Source organism: Misgurnus anguillicaudatus, chromosome 18, assembly GCF_027580225.2.
Source record: "Misgurnus anguillicaudatus chromosome 18, ASM2758022v2, whole genome shotgun sequence".
Lineage (NCBI taxonomy): Eukaryota > Metazoa > Chordata > Actinopteri > Cypriniformes > Cobitidae > Misgurnus > Misgurnus anguillicaudatus.
In genome coordinates, this window is record NC_073354.2 from 19,080,037 (window position 1) to 19,098,734 (window position 18,698).

At 40.0% G+C, this 18,698-nt stretch overlaps 1 protein-coding gene across 4 annotated transcripts in view; it reads right to left on the reverse strand.

Moving 5' to 3' along the window:
- The window catches only part of epha7 (eph receptor A7), a 78,736-nt gene that overhangs the window by 39,493 nt on the left and 20,545 nt on the right, over positions 1-18,698 (reverse strand). For all 4 annotated transcript variants that reach the window (XM_073856001.1, XM_073855999.1, XM_073856003.1 and 1 more), the window contains exon 5: positions 7,749-8,084. In XM_073856001.1, coding sequence (XP_073712102.1) covers positions 7,749-8,084 — 336 coding nt within the window. The remainder of the gene's footprint in view (positions 1-7,748; positions 8,085-18,698) is intronic.

Genomic DNA, 18,698 nt, shown 5'->3' on the forward strand with positions numbered 1-18,698 from the left:
TTCAATTGACCAATCAGAATCCAGTATTCCCGACAGCTATGTAAAATGGCAAACTAGATGTTACTCCTTCCAAAATGTGTTTATAAGTCTGGCACCTTCACTTTGAGTGTTTCCGATGTGCTTGAAAAGGCTGCTATTGAGAGGTACGATATCAGATGGGCCCAACATCAGCAGACTAGCGATGCTGTTCCGTTTGGCACTTCGATATGAGCTTGTCACACTAGCAAAAGACTTGGTTCAGCGCTACAGCTGTTTTTTACACACACAGCACACACTCACTCTGACACCCACTACAAACACACATACACACGCACTCCCATCCCCGCACATGCACACAATTTGTGAGCTGTTAAGGTGTTGAGTTGACTCTTGAGTGGTAGGTGCGGCAGCTGGTGTCGGCCACGGGCAACACGTATCTCGATTTAGTCTCACTTTAGTCGCCACAGTATTACCCCCTTATGTCAACCATTCTGCCTCAGGAAATGAAACACTCTAACCCCAGAGCAGCATGATGGGACACATGTTGCATGTAAACAGGAAAAGCCATCGGCACCGGTGCATTTGTCTGTACTTGTGAATATGTGCGAACATTTTAAATATTTTGCTAGGGCATAAGTTCGGCTATGTGGTTAAGTTGTTGTTAAAGGGACACTCCTCTTTTTTAAAAATATGTTCATTTTCCATCTCTCCTAGAGTTAAACGTTTGATTTTTACCATTTTGGAATCCATTCAGCTGATCTCCGGATTGGCGGTACGACTTTTAGCATAGCTTAGCATAATTCATTGAATCTGATTAGACCATTAGCATCGCGCTCAAAAATAAACAGAGTTTCGATATTTTTCCTATTTAAAACTTGACTCTTCTGTATTTACATTGTGTACTAAGACTGACAGAAAATTTAAAGTTGCGATTTTCTAGGCAGATATGGCTATGACTATACTCTCATTTTGGCGTACTAATCAAGGACTTTGCTGCCGTAACATGGCTGCAGGAGGCGCAATGATATTACGCATTGCCCGAAAAAAGTCCCCTGCTATTGAAAGTTACTAAGGGGACTATTTTCAGGCGTAATAACATTGCGTCTGCTGTAGCCATGTTATGACAGCAAAGTCCTTGGTTATTATGCCAGAATGAGAGTATAGCTCATTGCCATATCTGCCTAGAAATTTTAGTACACGATGTAACTACAGAAAAGTCAAGTTTAAAAAAGAAAAAATATCAAAACTTTGGTTGTTTTTTAGTGCGATGCTAATGGTCTAATCAGATTCAATGGATTATGCTAAGCTATGCTAAAAGTGGTACTGCCAGACCCGGAGATCAGCTGAATGGATTCCAAAACGGTAAAAATCAAATGTTTAACTCTAGGTGAGCTGGAAAATGAGCATATTTTCAAAAAAGTGTAGTGTCCCTTTAAAGGCTTCAAATCTGGCTTATTTCCCAAACCCGTTTTCTGATATCCCCATATTATTTTATCTTCAAATCTACCGCCCATAAATAATGGGACATTATATCCACATTAGTAATAACTTCTAATGATTTTATAGGATAAAAACAACACATTTTACACATAACATATTTTTATACAATAAAAAATTTTCAACAATATTTTTTGACAAATGAACAAGCTTTATCAATCAAGTCTTTTGCATTGAGTCTGTAAAATTAAATTCGATACTATGGGAAAAACAGAGAAAAGCATCTGATGCAGTGTCTAAAAACGTTTTGAGTGTGTCTGGGTTTAAAAATATCCTCATAACCTCCTTATCAAACCCATTCTCTAAAACGGTTTTCTCAAAGCCTTTTTGAATTATCCATTTAGACTGTTCAATTAATGCCTGTCTGTTAGAACTGCCCGTTAATAAGCACCCGCCGTTACGGCCACCGGCATTATGGCCCTCAAGATTCAGTAGCTGGTCACAATTACAGGGAGACTAAAGAGCCTTACTTTTGCGCATGGTCGGCACCTGGAACTCGGAAAAAAAATTTAATTTAAAAAGTGCATCTGATACAATGGGTTACAATGGGAAAAGATATGGGGGGGGGGACTATGTCTGAAAACTTCTCTTCTGATGGAGAGAAATTATATTTTTTGTACACAAGAATAAAAAACAACAACTGTTCTAGTTTTATAAGAAATATAGACTCGGATGCAGACTGTTCAATACTGCATTCTAGATGTGCTGTAATTCAAGATAAAGTAACAGCTTTTGCAAAACACCTGTTCACCTTATCACAGAACCCATATTGGATTGTTATTTTGGTTGCATAGCGACATTGTGTTATGTTAGGGTGCATATATTTACTAATGCAGAGGTGTGATCTTGATAGGATCACAGACAGCAGGGGAAAAAACAATGCTTAAGCAAATAATAAAAGGCAATTAATCATATAATCACATAAATCATAGCAAAATAAATAGCCTCATTAACTTCTAAAAGAGAGGTTAGCACGCTTTCCGTAGCTTTTGTTGTCAAAGACTGTGCATCCAATCAAACCCTACAGGTTTTGACACTTATTAATATGGCTTATATAATTACAATATATTGCCAAGTGCTTCAGCTAATTAAATGTGGATCTACAAACAGGCTTGAGTCTGTATTTGCTGGACATGAGCAGTCATGCCTGCACTCGTCTCCTTCAAGATGGTTAACAAACGTCTTCTCCTTCCCTTGCTCACGCTGAGAGACAAGTGTACATCTCTTTTTGTAGTCTTTCTCTCTCTTACTTTTGTCACACAGTGGCCAGTACAGACGGACACTGTGAAGCAGTGGCCGCTGGGAGTCTGCACTCAGTCAGGCAGAGAAGATTCTGGGGGATTTGGAGGGGGGCTTCGTTTGCCAGCAATAAAAGGCTTGCAACAGGATCCTCACTGAGATTAATGACCTAGATAGGCCACCGCAATGCCATTTAAATGGGAAAGTAATTAAAGTGCACCTTGCATGAAAATTATTCATTGCTGACGGATTGGGTGACGGACGAATCGGGAGGCATTCCGAACAATGCCACAGGTTAAGTGCCCAGAGTAAGACCACCGAGGCCACTGTGAGCCAGACCACCAGCGATTTAACCACAGCTGTTGAATCGCAGTGACTGGTCCAGCTCTTATCAAATTACTGCAGATGGAATTACCAAAAGGAGGAAGGGTGGATGAGAAAGAGAGAGAGCGAGAGAGAGGCAAGGGAGAGAGAAAGGGCTCTCAGGTAACATAAAACGACATACAAATGCTACAAAAGAGTCTTGCGGGATCCGCTTAACTAGAAAATTACACCACCTAGCACTGGCCAACTGGGAAACCCAGGAATCAATCAATCCATTTTGTTTAACGTCCCTGCCGCAGATTAGGACTTTGCAGAGATCAATCAATGGGTTTATTGTTCCCCAAAGTGTGATTCTTCTCAGGGGTATTGAACGGGATCCATTTTGCAGTGATAACGTGTCGAAAAAGTGGCCATATTAATTACAGAAGAGTTGTGGGAGGGATCATCTTTCATTCTGGGGCATGAGAATGGTTTCTCGCACTTTAAGACATTTCTTGTGACACATTTAGACATCGGCTGTAACGTTTCAAATCTGACATATGAGATGAATTCGGGGTGCATTTGGTTCCCCTGTGCTCGGCTTCATTTAAACACCATCACAGAGTCACAAAAGTCCCTGTGAATGCCGACCAGACTGCCCCTAAGATGAATGAAATTCTCACTGTTGTTTTCATCATTCTTACTGCTCAAAATGCAAAGGTTTTCAGGATTAAAGAACAGCAATTCTCTTCTGGAGATGACGGGGAATAACCCATGTAAGGTCCCGCACGTCTTTACAATTTAAGATTAACTTATTAACTCTTTGCCCGCCATTGACAAGTTCTCGTCAATCCGCAAAACCGCTATTATCTTCCGTAACTTATAAAATATGGTAGTATTGCCCTAGGGCAAACAGCTGTATGTTCGTGTAAGTTTTGAGGATCGCTCTGCATCTGATCTCTATCAAAAGTCCTTCACAAAAACTGAATTATCTAGATTTGGTGTTTTTTAGAAACCTACCCATATTTGAGAGGTGATAAAAAGAGAACTAATGAAGGTAGGATGAAACGTTTTTTTTTTTTTAAAGCAGAGTGTCTGTTCTTTCATTTTATATATTGTATGTTTATATATTTAAAGAAAAGCATTTTCTGGGAGGCATTAAGCTTTTGTGAAAATCATGAAAAATGCTGGCGGGTAAAGAGTAAAATTGAACTAGTAGGTCTTCTAATTCGACTTCAGAAAACGGAGACCTTAGTATCTATTTAGACCTTAGTAAAGAAAGAAACTTTCTTATTTATCCTATTTACTTGCTCAGTGTCTCTCCAAGGCAATAGATAAAACCAGCATGGCAGACTACTGGGTTAATGTGCTCCCCTCTCAAACACTTAAACAACTTTGCAACACTTTGCAACATCCTAGACAGAATAGGCTGCAGTCGGAGGCAGCTATCAGCGGGCAACACGCAAATTGTGCACCTCTGACATGTAACCTAAGCATCAAAAATCCATTTCCACAGCTTCTCGCCCTCCTTCTCTTTGATTCTGTTTACCGCGCACGCTGTTCGCATCTAAACCACGTGTCTCGGGCGCTCGCTGTTCAGCACCTGATTCCACACTGTTCTCGTCAGAAGCACTCTCCAGAATAAATATTAATGGTTATTCAGTGAGCTATTTCCGCTCAGGAGCATCGGGAAGAACAATGGGTGTTGTTTAGACAGACACAGAGAGAGATGGAATGAGAAAGGGAAGAAAGAATGACAGATCTAAGGTCATCTCTACAGAGATGTCAAGAGACAATGGAATGCTGATTGAAATGCTCTCCACCAAAACTTCTCTAGAACATCAGAAAAAAAACAAATACAAATTGCCATTAAAAAGAAAAAGAGAGGAATTTAAATCTTGTGAAGGAGGAATGACAAGAGGCTACAAAAGTGGCGACAAGAGTGAATGGGAAAAAAAATGATGATTATGAACCTGCCGATACAGAAGCGGTCACTATTTAAACCCATTTCAGGCGGAGCAGGGAAGTAATTAGGCTTTGGGGGAACAATGAGAACTTCGAGTAGCCTCTTTCTCATACGGACACATTTCTTTTTCTGCCGTCTTTTTTGTACGTGTCTTTATATCTCAGTATTGGAAGGATAATTAAGGAGAGGTGTGAATTGCTGTCAGATGCATAGCCATCTGGATTCGGGCGCCGCACCTTTGCTTTCTGCTCTGCTTACCGTTTATACTCCTACGCTTGGTAGCAGCGACTTATTCACATGCAGATGGGTCTCATCTCCCTTCTCTCTCATTTTTATGTGTACCCTCTCTGTTGGTTGTGTTGTAGTTTTACAGTATATTTACCTTTATAAATCCTATTTGATGGCAAATCGACTATTCCTTTTCTAAACCTTCTTCTGAAACCACAAGAAGAACGTACTGAAAAAACAAAATAATTGGAGCAATACCATAGGGTCTCCTTACGCAGCTCGCTCGATTTTAATAGAGCCATATTATTAATTAATATTATCTTCCATGGTCGCACCAGCAGAAGAGAACATTTTAAAAGATGCCATTTTTAAAGCTCCAAAGGTCCTGATAAAGCCATCAGTGTTAATGAGTGTCCTGCTCCGTTTTACCGGCCGACAGCCTATTGTTTCAGGAAGCTCCATTTTCACCCATTATGAAGTAGTCAGCCATTGCCGTGGCAATCCAGGGGTAAAATTGCGCCCGTAAGGCTCCGGTGAGCAGAGAATTGAGCGCACTCAGATAGGGTTAAATTCTTCCATCTCTGTTCCAAACAAGGGCCTGATTGTCCAGAGGTCCTTTCAGTTTGCCCTCAGAGTCAACCTGTTGTATTCAACTTGTTTCTGGGATAAATTATTAAAGGGTGAGTCATTAAATCTTGAAAACGAATGCTCGCAAAGCTATTTATTCTCTAAACTACACATTCTGTAGTTTGAAAGACATGAAACGATAACTACCGCCACTACTAAAAAAACAAAAACAAGGGTTTACTAATTTATTTTCTCAATCTGACAATAACTAATGACTAAATATTGCCCAGGGTGGCTGGCGTAATTGTCTCTTGTCAGTATGCCAGACACAATTACGTACGGCTCTCTCTTTGAGACAAGGGTCTTCTCCTTTCTCTGTTTACCTCTTTCTTCCTCTTGCTCCCTCATTTCTAACCTACCAAGGTGTCGGTGTGTCCTTGCAGCTTCTAACTCCAGCGTGCATCTCTGTCACGATCCCTGTCATGACATATATATCATCTCATTTTGCCTTCCTCCATGGCTCCACTGCCTTATTTCTTATCCTACATGTCGGTCATTATCATCTTTTGCCTTTATTTGCCTTTAGTGGATGTGAATGCTGCCCGTACTATCCTGTCACCGACCTTGTTTTGTTTGCAAACCATTAAAACAACAGTATGCAAATGCGAAGTTTGAATGCAGGTGGGGTGGCATGTCAGTTACAGTGGGATCTCTTTTCAGATGTAGTCAAATACTGCAGGGCTCTGTTCCAAAAATGACACATAGCTTCTTTATAAGAACCTTATACATGACTGATTTGAAGAAATGTATGCGATATTTATGAGGACTTAACTTGATGCCTTGAAATGCTGCGTGCATACTATAGACAGCTTAGTAGATTTAGTAGACGTGTGTTTGTGTCCGTGCGCAGTCTAAGCGCTAGTTTGCTGAAGTGATAAGCTATCAGTGTCTACTAACCTCTTGTTAATGACCTCAGCCAGTATGCATTCTAAAGCAAATTGTATTTCATGGGTGCTTGGGCATGAAAGAGAAATCTTGTATTGCAGCTCCATAAAAAATAGTTCATTAAAAAGCAAAAAAAAAAGAGCTCTCGTGTGGCCTTCCTTCAGCATGTGTAGTCTCAGAAACAGTTCTTACATTACAACCAATCCCAAGAGAAGACGTGAGAGATGGAGAGAAATAGGGGTGTAGACAAAGAGAGAGAGGGGGAAAGACAAAAGAGGGACACACTCTATTTCCGATTCTCCAACCACAAGAGAGCCTGTGAGCTAATAATGTTTGTGGCTATGACTTCAGCACCAGTGCAAGCATTTGCCACCCATTTAATTTCAGAGGATAAAGTGAGAGCTCATATCATTTATCACAAATTCAACAAAGACTCTTGCAGGAATGTCAACCTTGGCGACTGTAAGTGATATTTAAAGGTGGCGGTTCTACTGGCAGGCAATAAAAATGAAAACGGAAACGCGAGAGGTATTCTTGTGCGTGACTTCTATTATTTATCATCCATCGCTGTTCGCCGCTGTATCCCCACCACAAAACCACAAATTATGAACTGCAGGAAAACCGTTGCCAGATAATTTGTTAAATTATCCCAACGGCGGTAACTACAGTGGGAGCTGTTCTGTAAATGTGCCTGCTGGAAATGACGCAGGCTCAAGTTGAGTGTTGTCCACCCAAGCGACACAATAAAACATCGACTATATAAACTAGAACTTTATTGAAGCCTAAAATAGGCCTCAAAACCACACCAGTATGGGACCAAAAACCCAAAACCGTATATATTTGAAATGCAGCTTGCGATCTGCAGTCCAGTAGTTACATCAGCTTCAATTTACATTTTGCACGCTAGACACTTTTATCCAAAAGAAACTTACAGTGTAAGGTAATGCGTTTCCTGAGAATCAGACTCATTGTTAGCGGCATGCTTTACGAGTTACAGGGAGCTACTTATGTTCAAACCTCTCACCTGCTTGGCTGGTGGCGATGCTGACGGCAGCAAACAGTCGCTGGGTTCGGCTGAGGTCGGACACGCCGTTCACGGCCTCGACCTCGAAGGTGTAGTTTGCGTGCGCTAACAGGTCGGTGATGGTGACGTAGGTGTCCGTTAATCCGCTCTGCTGTGGAAAATAGCCAACATTGCTCCCGCAGGGGAAGCACTCTTCGGGCTCCCAGGTGCAGCGACGGCATATAATCCGGTATGTAACGTCAATGCGGCCACCTGTGTCGGCCGGCGGGGTCCACTCCAGGCTTACGGTGGTGTGGTTGATGTTGTAGAGCAAATTCTGAGGAGCTGATGGTGGCCCTGTAGTGAGACACGGGGAGAACGTTTAGATATATACGCAACTGATATGTTAACATTAATTGTACTCTAGATGCTCATGGATTCTGCCTATTTTCTCCCCTTTGGACAAAAAAACTAAGGAGATACAAGGAGATCCCTGGCAAATCCTGACATGCAATTATACTGTAACCTAGATACATAGAGATGTTATGCTAAAGAATGCTGAAGTTGAGCGCTGTCAAGGTCAATGTAGACCAGTGGGAGATGTGGCAGCAAAACATTGAAAGAATGAACAATGGGATACTGTTTTAAACCACAACAAGGTGAAAAACCTAAGATAAGATTATCTTCCTCCTGCTGATGGGACTCGTCCTCACTGTAGATGGCTTTATTAGAGATAATGAGTTTCCATTGGAAACTATAGAGGTGGTAAGTTGGCAAAACCAATGTTTTTGACCACCAAGGTGACAAGAAGCCTAAGCCATGAAAACAGGGAGAGGGAGTCGCTTTCACAATTTAAGAGTCAGATCATGAACGAGTTATCACCCCTTACAATAGCAATGGCACAGAATTCCATTCAGCCTACAATAACCAGCTCACAGACGGATGACCACAGTGGAAAACAACCCATCATCCCTTAATCCCCGCCAGTGCCAAAGAATCTGGCGTGTCTCATAAAGCAATGATTTATACTTTGCTACTTTTATCCAACCACCAAGCCTTGCTTTTATCACCCTAATGTTTTTATAACTGCACCACTGCCTGTTCAATATCCCTTTTATTAGAACTCCTCTTTGCGGTTGCCTTGCATCATGGGATAGGAGTTTTGGAGAGGTTCGATTCTGGTCCCTCAAAATGAAACAACTAAAGCCGGGTGTACTTTGTGCGACTTTGTTCTCTCTTTTATATTCACTGTTTGACAGATTGTACGATATGAGTCTGCTGAGATTTTGGCAGACTGTGCAACATCATAACTTATTTAAGACTTTTAGTCAAGAAGGACATCGTGGTTTTTGCATCATCAATCCAGGTCACGTCTTAACATCATCATCACTGACACACAAAACTGTAATGATACAACATACACACTAGGTAGCTGAAATTGGTACTGTTTTGCCAGAAAATGGAGTCCATAAATTCTCTTTTTAGTTAAAATTAAATTAAATATAATTTTGTCGCAATCACTGTGTGAAAGACAGCTTATGAAAGTATATGTTACATAACATAAAAATGCAAGTATAAATGTTTTAATGTTTCTTCATCTCTCTCAAACAAATAACCTAATTTAACAATAGTTGTGCACTTTTTGATTTGTGATTACACGGCCATCTATTGACCCTTTCATTGGACGCACGTGCGGTGATGCGATACGCGCCTGGTTCCGACCTTTACTTCCGGTTTCAGTTTTTTAATGGTCTGACTATTTGCTAAACTGAACTCTTGAACAAATACCTCCTCGAAAATAACAAATGTTTTGGTTTCCTAGGTAACCTAAGTGTTGTTTTTTTTTTTGCTTGTTATATAAATAAACTACGTTTAAAGTACTTTGTTGTATTTACTTTTAGCGGAGTTTTCCGGAAGTAACGTGTTGACCACGGACGCCGCTTGTTTATGTTGTTACTGCTGAAACCATCTATTAGACACTGTCAGAACTTTGTTGGAGACTAAAGGCTGAAGTATGGTCCATTTTTTAAGCGTATGTGAGGGTCCACGTATAGTGTGCGTAACGCAATTTTCTTCATCAGAAGAATGCATGTACTACATTTTTGAAACCACACGTACACTGTACGCATAGGTCACGCATGCACCTACAGGAAAAAGTAGTATGTAGCCCAAGAGATAGATGCATTGCGTTTGTGTACGCGTATGAGTCAAATAAACTATACTGTGCAAGGCTGTGCTTTCGAATGTGCACCTTTGTTCGCGTAGACATAATAAAACAGACTGTACTCCGTGCATAAGGTAATTAATCACACAATATGTGATCAAAGGCCAAATTTCAACTCCCAAAATCATGCAAAATCATAGATTTTCTGAGCTGTGTACCATCAGTGGCCTATTAAACCGGAGACGTTTACTAACAAAACACTTGGTGCATATGCATAAGGGGAAAAAGCAAGCGTTAGAATTGTGCGAATGGTTAATGTGACACTTAAAATTTGCTCCTCTCATTAAGGCTAATGGCAGACACACATCCATCCATATTCATTAAAGTAGGAGGGGAACGTGTGAACGGCGGACATGAAAGGGCCACCTGTGGCAGGTGAAGAGATGCTGTCTGTCTCTCTATCTCTTAAGCTAGAAGCACAACTTCACCTACTGATGCTAATGAGGTCCCTCCTACTCCATTCCCCTCAGGGAGAATCTGACACACACACACACACACACACACACACACACACACACACACACACACTTATACGTCTAGGGTTTTATCTTTTAGTACCTTTAAGGATAATAATCATAATAATAACACTAATGGCTCCATTTGGCAGGCATGATTCATTCTGCCTTGAGTGGCAGAGATCAAGGGATTGTTTATCTTTAAATGGACAGCTGAGACAGAGAAGGAACTTAAGTCAAGCTGTCATTGAGCAGACCTATTCAATGACTCAGGTAGCATTAAGATGGAGAGGTCCTATTGATTTAATTTCCACAAAACATTAAACAAAAGCACTGTATCTAATAACAATGCATGATATTATTCTAATCCCATAAATAGCTATAGTCAGTTCCGTAAAAACCAAGGCCGTGTGTACAGCGTTTAAAGTGCCGACTGTAGGCGCTTTGGTTGAAATGAAACTGTTTGTTTAGCAGTTGTTACAGTGCGCCAATTGGTAGGTGTGCTATTTGTCCTCCCCGTGCCCAATGTGATTTGACGTCTAAGTAGGGGTGGGCGATAAACCGGTAGACATGATTAACCGGTAGAAATTTGTCAACCCGTAGAGATTTTGGACTATAGTCTCTATCGAGGTTACGCGCCCATGTCACCCTCCTGTGCGTGTCGTCCCAAAAACGTAACGTTGTACACGTATTTAAGCACCGCAGTTTTAAAACAAGTTATTTTAAGCCATTGAAACACAAACAACAGATCTATATGCGCTCTTTCTGTGTGTGAGGAGCACGCAAGTCGCGACACTGCTGCTCTTTCTGTCTGTGAAGAGCGTGCAAGTCGCGCAAACGCTGCTCATTAAAGGTGCAGTGTGTAAATTTAAGCGGAATCTGGTGGTGAGGTTGTGAATTGCGACCAACGGGTGAGTGCACTGCTTACCCCTCACTTTTAAAACACATAGAGACGCTACTGTAGCCACCACCGGACAAACAGGTCATTGTCGGAGACACCTTAGTAAAAAAAAGTTTGTTTGTTAAGAGCTCCTGTAGAAACATGGCAGCACAAAATGGCGACTTCCATATAAGGGGACCCTCAGTGTATGTTGATAAAAACGTCTCATTATAAGGTAATAAACACATAACGGTTCATTATGAAAGGTCTTTATACACCCCTGATAATATAGTTTTGTATATTATTTTGCATTTCTCTCCAAAGAGATCATTCTAAAAATTACACACTGCACCTTTAAAGGCGGAGTGCACAATGTTTGAAAAACGCTTTGGAAAAGGGAGTCAGGCCGACTACCAAAACACACTTGTAACCAATCAGCAGTAAAGGGAATGTCTACTAACCGACATCCTTTCCGGGGTTGCGTATGTGTAGGGCAGGTCTATCAAAAGAAGGTCCAGATTCTATTGGGGTAGGGGCGTGTTTGTTTAGGTGATTTCAAATGTCAACATTGGCTTTCAAACATTGTGCACTCCGCCTTTAAGCTCGTGAGCATTTCACCCGCTTTATTGGCCTTAAATACATGTATGCGTCAAAATTCTCGTCTTTGCAAGTATCCTCATAAACACGACCATTAGGGCTTAAAGGCGGAGTGCACAATGTTTGAAAAACGCTTTGGAAAAGGAGACGGGCCGACTACCAAAACACACTTATAGCCAATCAGCAGTAAGGAGCGTGTCTACTAACCGACATCCTTGCCGGGTTGCGTGTGTGTGGGGCGGGTTTTTTAAAAGAAGGTCCAGATTCTATTGGGGTAGGGGCGTGTTTGTTTAGGTGATTTCAAATATCAACATTGGCTTTCAAACATTGTGCACTCCGCCTTTAAGTGAAAGTGAACAGCTAAAAGAGAAAACGCATGTGTAACATGCAGTAGGGTCCGGACTTTGGTCTTAAAGGGGAAGTTACCTAATTTTGCTCACTCGTGTTTATCAAACAGCATTAAGAAAAAATCTCTCACTGCTCTTGACTAAATCACTTTTCTACCTTAAATAAAATATATAAATATATATACATACATACATAGTTATTTATTATCATTCCTTTATCATTCTCTCTTTATCTTCAGAGAGCTTGAGTTTTGTTTGTTTTTATCTTCTTTTTATGCTTGTATAAGGTTTTTGTGAGAATTATGAATTTCTATGATATTAAACATTGTAGTAACAGAAAAACCTTATTAAAACATAAAAAAACTCTACCGTGATACATATCGTTATCATGATATTAAATGAATCCTATCGTGAAGAAGATTTTGGTCATATCGCCCACCCCTACGTCTGAGTAAAAAGTGACACTGACAAGTGCAGCGCTTTACTGAAAGTTGAACATTTTTGAAAAATGAAGAGTAATTAAAAACATCAGTGCCTCGCCAGATGCCAGTGTTTTTGAAAAACGCACCACTCCCATTGCAAACAACTGAAAAAATACGCTGGCCTCAGGAAAAAATGCTTTGGTGTACACATGGCCTAGGGGTAAGATTGTGCAGCGTGGAATGCTCTCTAGGGACAAATGTGACTAAAGCTGCATTTTCACACCGTTTAGTCGGCCAGCACCCAAAAATTGAGAGTACTAGCTTTTAACTTTTTCCAGATTTTTTTTGCATTTCAAAAAGTCAAAATATCTGTTTTTGAAATGATAGAGATTCCACTATTTAATTATTTTTAGTACTTCATCCATCATCTAGCACCTTGATACTAAGTGTTATTGTATGCTGTTTTATGTATATGCTTTGACAAAATTGAATCATGCCAATAAGGTACCTTTAAAATGAAAATTGATAATAGAGATATTAAAGTTTATATGAGGCTGTAATACAGCCAATGAAAAGATGTTTGGGGCCAATAACATTCAACCGTGGCTGGGGCTACCCAGCATAATTACATTACATTGCAGTGTTAGTTTGCCATCTGTAGATTCCAGCAGCTCCAGCTTTTATTTTGGTACGCTGCTGTGGGCGTCATCAGCTGCTGGTTAACAACAAAATGCCCTTTGAGTTTACAGCTCTCGTGTGCTCTTTAACATACAAGTGTATGTATGTGTTTCTATATATGTAATCTGTCACCTCCTCTGCAGTCGGCTGCTGAAAGACGTTCTGCAGGGACGCTGGAGGAAAGCTGGGGGAAACTGGGACAAATAACTGCCACAGACAGTTTCGTTCTTGGAACGGCGAACCAAACTATTCTCTTAATGGATATGGAGTTTGCTTAAAGTACACCCCCCGTCCTCCCCCTCTTTCACACTTTCTCGCTTTCCCACTCCACCTTATTTTAAAACACACTCTCATTCCTATAGAGATTGCATAGTGAAATGTAATCTCAAAACAGCTTGCCCACTGGCCACAGTCCATTATCCGATGCATTCGTGATGCGCACAAACTGTGAAGCCGTTTATTGATCCTGCAAGCTGTAATCTGATTGGCTGGCTTTATGCAACAACCAGAAGTAAGGGCACAAAATGTGGATCGACATGTGAGGGAATATACGTAATACGCGACAAAATTTTGCATAGAAAAAATGATTGTGACATCTACAGCACCACTTCTCTTGCTGTTTTCCTGTGAGAGAATGATAATTAGGTCAACCTGCTGATCTTGTATGTGTGCGTATGGGGGAGTGGCTGTATGCATGTGAAATCTCAGGCCAAGCAGTGCATAGGCTTAACTCAGGAATCCAGTTCTTATCTGCACTTTGAGAAGCTCTTGGCTGTCTTAGTGCTATTCCATCTATTAAGATTCAACCCGCTAATGAGACAGACTTGGAGAGCTGCTACTTGAGAGCCGTGTTCAAACAGTCTAGCCACTAATCCCTAATCTACAAACATGGTGCCTGAACTTTGACCTCACTCATACCAAGTGCCAAGGATAGAATGAGGCACTGAACCAGTGAGCAGTGGGCGAGTGAGACTGGTTTCACTACTGTACTCATGTCCCTTAGCAACTGTGGGAAGAAAGGAAGTCTCACACTGGGACACGTCAACAAATGGAGGTGATGAATCTTGGAGGGTTGGAATGGAGTATGTGAAGTATTTACTCTCACTTTCAAATTCTCTTTCAATTTGTCTTACGTTAACTCACAAAAGTACCAATAATTACTTTGGTATTTTTTACATCAAAGTACCGTAGTATAACAATCTGATCATATTTCTGAAAAGTATCATGGTACTAACATATTGTCTAGTAGCATTTAATGTTGATAATTTTTAATCGCTTTACCTTTCCCTTTGTCTCACTTTTCCAACATCTCCCACTCTCTCTTTTTCTCTATTTGACAAAGTCCCACCCTTCTCCCACCCCTCCAGACCCTCGCCAGCGCCATACCGCACGCAGCTGTCGAATGATTGATGTCATCTCCGAAACCCGTCAAGAACTCCCTTCTTTCTTTCTATCTCAGGAGGAAAAAACTTCCCGTAAGCCCCCCTCATTCACAGCAGGCTCACCTAAGTATCGCCCATTTATCTTAACGGCTCACAGGTTCTGGAAAACCGGGTGAATTTATGCTATGCCACTGGGAATATTTGTGCTCTATGGAAATAATCACAGAACCAAATATTTCACACATTCTCAACTACACTATTTATCGTTCTCCTATCAACAATGACAGACATGTCTTTGGCTCACTACAAGTGAATATTAATTTCATTCAGTCTTAAAATCTGAATTTCATTAGGGAAGGTCTTAATCCATGTTCTGAAGAGTTGAGTGCGTATTGACAGAGCTTAAGATTCTGTAGGTTTACACCTTGCTCATTTAAAAAGCTGTCCATCAGGGTGTTTATTCAGCGAATGTAAATTCACCCCCAATTACCATTCAGTTCCATGCTGCGGTAAATCCCAAAAAGAAATCTTCATCTCAGACAATTCAGATGGCCACAATAACTTAATCCTGAGATAATTAAGACAAGTCTGCCAAGGACAGTATTTCGATCGCTCTACGCTGTGGCACGACTTCAAAAGCAACGCGATTTATGTTTGTTAGGAGTATCCTACTTGATTTACATTGCTTTTACTTCTCTAACAACCTTTCAAAAATCAAGTCTTATTGTTATAGTCACGTATAGAACTATACGTATGTTATCCTAACAAAACACTTTTTTGCTAAATCAGTTGTTATAACGACTCTAGAGACAATTGTTAAAAACTTTGAGTGTTGTGTTAAATGGTACTGACTTTCTGTTTAAAACACAATCCACAAAACTTCAGCTCTTATTTTTATCCTACACAGACTTAAATGTCTCTCCTGAGATATATACAATCTGTGTGAGATTATGAGAAATGTAAACATTGAGTTCAAAATATTATTTTAACATGAACATAATGATGTGATCCTTACAAACATGTGTCTCTAGAAATGTGGTTAAAGTGTCAATGATATCAAATTAGGTCAGTGGCCATTACATGGCTGCCATGTCACTTAAAGGATTAGTCAATTTTCTTAAAAAAAAAAAATCCAGATAATTTACTCACCACCATGTCATCTAAAATGTTGATGTCTTTCTTTGTTCAGTCGAGAAGAAATTATGTTTTTTTTTAGGAAAACATTCCATCATTTTTCTCATTTTAATGGACCCCAACATGTAACAGTTTAAAATTGCAGTTTCAACGGAGTTTCAAAGGACTCTAAATGATCCCAAACGAGGCATAAGCGTCTTATCCAGCGAAAAGATTGTCATTTTTGACAAGAAAAATAAAAAATTACTTTTAAACCACAACTTCTCGTCTATCTCCGGTCATGTGACACGCCAATGCGACCTCACGTAATTGCATAATGCCGTGGAAAGGTCACGTGTTACATATATGAAACGCATATTTGCGGACCATTTTAAACAATAAACTGACACAAAGACATAAATTAGTATCATTCCACATACAACGTCGGAACGGTCCTCTTTCTCCGCACTTGTAAACACTGGGGCGTAGTTTCGCATATGTCATCCGGGACCTCTTGACGTGATGACGTATTGCGTGAGGTCACGTTGGCACGTCACAAGACCGGAGATATACGAGAAGTTGTTGTTTAAAAGTGCATATTTTTTATTTTTCTTATCAAAAATGACCATCGTTTCGCTAGATAAGACCCTTATGCCTTATGTGGGATCGTTTAGAGTCCTTTGAAACTCCGTTGAAACTGCAATTTTAAACTGCATTAAAACTGTTACGTGTTGGGGTCCATTAAAGTCCATTAAAATGTGAAAAATCCTGTAATGTTTTCCTCAAAAACATAATTTCTTCTCGACTGAACAAAGACAGACATCAACATTTTGGATGACATGGTGGTGAGTAAATTATCTGGGTTTTGGATTAATCCTTTAAAGATGTCATGTTACTTGAGTTGAGCTGATGCCAAACTTTAACCTTGACCTGCAAAGACACCCTTTAATATTTTTCTCAGAAATGTAGCACCCCTACCCTTTTGTAAATGTCTGGATTTACTGTGTATTATGGCTGCACGATTATGACAAAAAATAATAATTGTCGATTATTCACATTGACATTGTAATGCGGTTATTATTGTCGATTATACCATGAGGCTGTTGCATGCTTTATTCTGATTGGCTGAGAAATGTCCCATGGGTGTTGATTATTTTTCCGTAAACCACACACCTAACTTGTCAAATGTCTTAAAAATAGGCACCAGAGCAATGTTTTTGGTAAGCATGGTATAAGCAGAATAATTGACTCCGGTCCTTTGAATTATTCGAAAATAATGCACACCCCCGATGTAACATTACCTCCTTGGATGTGCATTATTTATATTATAATTCAACGACCCGTTGTCAATTATTCCCTACTTAATCGATTTTACGTTGTAGTTTTGAAATGTTTTATAACTTTCTGTGAAAAAGCTGCATGGTAAATTCTAAATATCCAAAATTAAATAATACATTGTAAATCACAAATAATTATGGGAGTTATGTTGTTAGTAAAAAATCTAAAATTAATGGCTTAAGGACACATCAATTAATCAATTTTAAAATCTCTGATTCACCACTATATTTGGTGCCCAAACACAAACATAAGCACAAATGGACAGCTGTAATTGAGGCTTTTGGTGATTATGTAATTGTAATCCCGATTCATTTTTGCAGCCCTACTATATCTTCATTAATGCTACACCTCTGCAGTCATGTGATCTCAACATTGCACGCTCTCCATTCTATTCTTTTTTAAACCCAGTATTATTGTGGGTCTTTGTCATCTCCATAACTCATTGTGTTTCTAAATCACCATTGTGATCAAGGCCTAATGATTTTCAACGTTGCGTGACTTCTCCATTATTCGCTATGGAGAAAAACAAGATGATTCCTAATCCCTCCCTTATGTGGCATTTTGCCCTTGATTAACAAAAGACGCAATTGTGGAAGAGTAAAGCCAACGTTTTCATGCCCAGACAGAGTAACCACAGCCAGACCACGGTAAGGGTAGTGACAGATCGCTTGTGTGTTTGGAGAGAGAAAGAAGGAAAGTAGAGGAGACTAAAGCAATATTGTGCGGTGAATTTAAAGCCTGTGTTTTCTCGGTTCTTTGATTGGAGGGCACTGGGCAACAATTAGACTAAATCACTTATTGTGTGATCATGTCTTTTGGAAGGCAGCGGTGAGGTTAATTCTGGGCAGTTACCGTAATGGAAAAAAAGAAGAAAGAGGAAAAGAGGGTGGAGACAGAAGGGAAAGTAGAGGTAGTGTGTAACAATTCGTTCATGCGTGATGTGCGTGTCATCACAGAATAGACAGCTCTGTGGTAGCCTGTACCTTTGGCTTGCTTCACAAACAACAGCACAGCTCAGGTCTATCTGTATTAATTTCTGTTGTAATTCATACATCTATAATTGGCATGGGCTTAAATGAAAGAATATAAGTGGCAGAAATAACAAAGTATATAAGCTCATGATATTTGTGTTTGGCAAATTAAAGAAAGCCTCTGTCTGGTTTATTTAATAATGAAGTGTAAGCGCTTTTAAAAACTAAATCTAATGGTAGGAGTAATTTCTATTGGCAAGCTACTATTGAGTCGAAAGCTTTTAGTCATTTGCTATTTTTGTTTCAAAGTAATGCCTTTTTGTTCTTCAGCCTTGATATCTAAGCATAGGCAAAAAGAGATTTTAATGTTATCATACATTTTTTAACCAAACAGTGCAGCACCAACACGTTTCATAAGCTGCGCTCTTTCCTCTTTATTTTCTCTTAAAGAAGCAGAAGACATCCTGGGATTCTGCTCTATTGAACCTGTCCTTGAGCATATTTTCAGGTAGCTCAACCTCACCCAGAGGAACTTCTCTCCCAGCCTTTTTTCGCCCTAGTCTG